Raw genomic sequence first — 4,852 nt, 5'->3', positions numbered from 1 at the left:
CCTTGAACATCCAATGTAATACTATAAGAAAATGACTGACGGTACTGGGAAACTATGGGGGGGAGGGGGATGGGATTAACAGTAGCAAACATCTGTCTGGGGCTGGGAAAACACCTCTTATCAACAGGGTGCCTGAATGAAACATAATTGTACACCTAACCCTTAACTGTACCCCACAAAACCATAATAAAAAATACTGATTAATTATAAAAAAAAAAAAAAACAAAAGCTATAAAAAGGAAAGAAGAATGAAAAATCCCCTTAACTTAGTAACTAAGAGCAGACCTTTGGGTAAGACATTTTAGTGAAGCATATAGGTAGAACACTGGGACTGAGGAATGAGAACTGAGCAGCAGGGACTGTGCTTGTGAATCACTGTTTGCATAAAAATGGTGGGCAAAGGGAGTAAAGGATACCAGCCTGTGGACAAGGAACAAGAGTAGTTGGGGTAAAATTATTAAGTTGCCACTTTTTGGATCAGTAGGGGAGATGGATTTAGGTGAGACATAATTTAAGTGGGAAAAAAAAGAGCACAAAGAAATCTTGAGACAGAGACAGACAGTCAGGGAAATGCAAACTAAGGTCACCTGCATAAAGCGGGTCTCAATTTTACTAAGAATGCAGTCATTTTTTTGTTGTTGTTGTTGAGAAATGGCAGAAGGCGATGTGATGTGGTGTGTGTGTGTGTGTGTGTGTGTGTGTGTGTGTTCTGAGATTTCATTTCCCAGAATTAGTTACTTCACTTACCTGTCTATGAGCATCTCGGAGATAGGTGTCATATCCAGTGCCCTCAACATGATAGGACGATTTTGCTTCATCAGGTACCAGGCAGAGAAAACTTAAAAGAAAAAGGCCATAATCAAAAACACAAATACTCTCACAATTCATTAACATCTTTATATGTTTTAAAGTATCTAGTTTAAGTTTAGCTAAATACAAATGGAAACTTGAAAAAATGAAAATACATGTTATTAAGTTCTTATCTTGAATGAGCCTTACAATACACTGATTAAATACTTTCATTATTATAAAGGTTTTATTAAAAAATTACTGATTCCACTTAAAATAGAAGTATGCCTAAGAAAGAAGTTTTTTCTCTTTAGATTGTTGCACAATGGCAGACTGAAATTTGTTAATTTCAGGAAACTGGTTTTGAAGTCATCGAACTTGGGATTTTTACACACCTCATTTTGCACCTTGAGTCATATTCAATTTTTTTTCCTAAAATCACCTGCCAGAACCAGGCATATTGGTGACAGTATTGCAAGGGAAGAAAAACAGAGAAGAAAATTGCTATAGAAAAGGGCATTGAGCTCGGTGACTCAGTCTGTAATCCAGCGCTTTGGGAGGCTGAGGTGAGTGGATTGCTTGAGCCCGCGGGTTCGAGACCCACCTGGGCAACTTGACGAGACCTCATCTCTACAATAAATAAAAAAATTAGCCGGGCATGGTAGCGTGTGCCTGTAGTTCGAGCTACTTGGAAGGTTGAGGCGGAAGGATGGCTGGAGCCCAGCAGGTTGAGGCTGCGGTAGCCAGAAGCATGCCACTGCACTCCAGTCTGGGCGACAGAGTGAGACTCCAACTCAAAAAAAAAAAAAAGAAAAGGGCACTTTTTAAAAAGTGTGAATATATACGCTGCCAAAAAGGACAAGCCCAACATCTAGCACACATGCTTTACAAGTACATTTTGTCAAACTGGCAATTGCCAATGTTACAATTGAGAATTACGTTAAATTAAGTAACTATATTAACAATATCTGAGGGTTTATTTAACTGCTGTTATTTGTTTTTATTTTTATATTAAGTGGAGCTTTTCTCTTGATATCAACTGTTGTCCCCAGGTTGTTACTTGTTACACAAACAAGACAAAAAAGCTGATGTAATCTTTAAGGAAGATTGCTTTCAAAATATATTTCTGTAACAATCTAAGAGTAGGGCTACTATATGTTATAAAAACAAGTAAAAGTGATGCAAGTCAAATTCTATAGCAACTCACCTATTTACAATTTTATGGACTTCAGTTTTCCCATCATTTTTGGGGTGGTCTGGAGTAGCAGGAGGCGAAGAACTAAGCCACTCTTGGTTTGACAAAGTGTTATCTGGTGAAATGTCAGTAAATAATGGATCTTCTTCCAGATCTCTAAGTTTAATTTAATGATGTATTAAAAAAATGTTTTATTATGACATTTTTCTAAACCAAAAGATTCTCTGTCATGTTCTTAGAAGATATTATATAATTTTGCTAAAATAAAGGATTAAGGCATCATCTATTTATATTTTCTAGACAAATTAACATTTATACTAATAAACTCAAGAATATACTAATTATGTTATTAGGTTTAATGAATGTTTACTACCATTTGTAATTGAAAAGGATGACAGTATCAGGGAATCTAATTTTACTTTTATAAACTTAAACTGTTACAGGTAGTTTTTTAAGAGCAAAGGAGACAGATAAGAGGAGAGAGAAAGCTCTAACTCTATATGAAATGCTGAACTCACAGAGTTGGATGGAAACTTACACTGCTCCTGCTATCAATCCATTTTCTACCACATCTTTATCTTCTGGGCACAAAGGTTTATATTCCGTATAATTTCTCTCTTCAAGATTTCTTAGGACCAAGTTGTAAAGAATGTGCTCATTGGGTTTTTGTAAAAGATGTTCAAACATTCTTAATGTCATTATGCTTATCTGAAACCAAAATTGATAAGAGCGAACTGAAAAATATCTTTAAATACATTATTCTTCTTGCCATCTTGTAAGTCATTCTTTCAATTTTTAGAGCCATAAAAAAAGAGGCTGTATTAAAAACCTCACAAGTATATTAAAGTATTTCAAATAATCTAATTCTAAATCATTACGCAGCTTACCTCATCAGATATGTGATCACAATGTTCAATTAACCTATGTCTTAAAGGATGTCTGCTAATTTCTGCCAAAGTTTCTGGTTCCCTCTGTTCTCCAAGGATAAAAAACACCATTTCTTGAAGCAAAACATCGGAGGTTACTTGCCGAACAATGCGATGAAGCAGAGCAGTTGATGTCAGAATACCCATCTCAGAACTGAATACAACAAACAGGTAATTAGTGGGCAAAACTGAACACAGTGTTCTTCTTTTTTAAAAGAAAGCAGATTACTCACGTTTGCATTAACTGAGGTTCCATAATACCGATGAAAAATCTTTCACGAACAGCTTTGGCAAGAGCAACAGCAGCAGTCTAGAAAATAGCATGAGCATCATTTTATTTTAATGAAAAAGAAAGATTAATTTTAAAATCAATAAATCAGTTTGTACTTCCCATCTAAACCAATATGGAAAAACAAAACTTGCCTACTGACCCTCTTGTTGATGGCAACAAATCTAGACTAGATGTTAATTATTAGGTTGCTTATATTTTTTCTAAATTTCTAAAAAATAAGAATAGGACAACAATGACTTTATAGTATTAATATCTCCCCAAAGAGCAGAAGTGGAGGGAAGTCAGTGTTACATTGTGAAGCACTGTACTGTAATACTTAGAGAAATATAAACAGACAGAACTTGAACTTCATTTCAGAATGGTAAAAACACACATACGTGCTTTTTTGTTAGTTTTACTTATTTCACTAAGTGTGCTATTCTAAGACAATTAAAAATATGTTTGGCGATATAAATTAAGGATTCCAATTTCACTTAGCAGATATTTACATTTTCAAAATATCAATAAAAAACAAACAAAAAAAATTCAAACCTTTTGGGCTTCCTTAATGAGTTGATCGCAATAATCAAACCAGGAAAGAAATGAAATTAAGGCTCGTTTTCCTGGAAAGGCTGAAGCATCCTCTTTATGACTATATGAGTCCAAGCTGTAGGACAAAGGAGAAGTGCTAAGTCTAGAGTTATCCAAAAGCATGAACCCTGCTCGTTATGTGTGGGAAAAAAGGTGCATGAATGAATGTTCACACAGGGAATGCTAAATGACAATAAGAAGAGGGTTTTATCAAAGAAACCAAAGATGAGAGAAAATATTTTAATTAAGAGTTATAAATGATTTTCAAAAATTAAACAAGAAGAGATAAACTAAAGCAGAAAGAGCTGCAGGAGAAAAAACATTCAGACAGCTCCTCATATGTCCATCATAAGTTTGACCAAGTAACAGCAATGAAAAGGTAGAGGTTCTAAAGGTGGATCTGCAAAAAGTAATAATAATTCCGTCCACTTTTCTTCCTGCTTTATGATACAATGCAGGCATAATGCTAGCAAGTGAGTCTGCCCTATCAATGCTGACAGAAATAGGGTGGAAAACACAACTAAGAAACAAAGATAGGTTAAATACACAGAGAAATGCAATAAAAGGTTATTATGTCAAAATATCAGGCTGCTTATATAGATGGTGGGATTATATAAGTAGTTTTATTTATGCTGCTTTATACTTTTTAACAACTTGTAAGTATTCTGGAATAATCATATTTTTCTATGAGAATCAAGTGGGGGTGTCTGAAAAGATATGTACAAGGAGTAAAAGAATAAGTAGGAGAGATCTATACAAGAAGGCCATGAGACAGAATACTCTAGAGGCTGTGGAAATTATTTATTAAAAGGAAGATTCCTTCTCTTAGAGTGTTTTTCTTTTTAATAAAAATAATCAGATAAAATTATTGGTTTTAACATAAGCCCTTAAAACTTAATCAGGGCCAGGCATGGTAGCTCAGCTTGTAATTCCAGCGCTATGGGAGGCCAAGGTGAGAAGACTGCCTGACCCCATGGGTTCAAGACCAGCCTGGGAAACTCGGTGAGACTTCGTCTCTACAATAAACCACATACACACACACACACACACACACACACACACACACACACACACACACAC

General features: G+C 35.1%; 1 protein-coding gene across 1 annotated transcript in view; it reads right to left on the bottom strand.

Moving 5' to 3' along the window:
- Window positions 1-4,852, bottom strand: part of FAM160B1 (family with sequence similarity 160 member B1) — a 45,347-nt gene that overhangs the window by 16,455 nt on the left and 24,040 nt on the right. Inside the window, exons 10-15 of the mRNA XM_008063406.2 lie at window positions 3,734-3,848; window positions 3,144-3,220; window positions 2,872-3,064; window positions 2,523-2,692; window positions 1,997-2,140; window positions 748-838 (exon numbers count right to left, since the gene is read on the bottom strand). Of these exons, the coding sequence (XP_008061597.2) occupies window positions 748-838; window positions 1,997-2,140; window positions 2,523-2,692; window positions 2,872-3,064; window positions 3,144-3,220; window positions 3,734-3,848 (790 nt within the window). The remainder of the gene's footprint in view (window positions 1-747; window positions 839-1,996; window positions 2,141-2,522; window positions 2,693-2,871; window positions 3,065-3,143; window positions 3,221-3,733; window positions 3,849-4,852) is intronic.

Source organism: Carlito syrichta, unplaced genomic scaffold (assembly GCF_000164805.1).
Source record: "Carlito syrichta isolate Samal-C Ts95f unplaced genomic scaffold, Tarsius_syrichta-2.0.1 Scaffold306834, whole genome shotgun sequence".
Lineage (NCBI taxonomy): Eukaryota > Metazoa > Chordata > Mammalia > Primates > Tarsiidae > Carlito > Carlito syrichta.
This window is presented reverse-complemented; position numbering and strand designations above follow the sequence as displayed.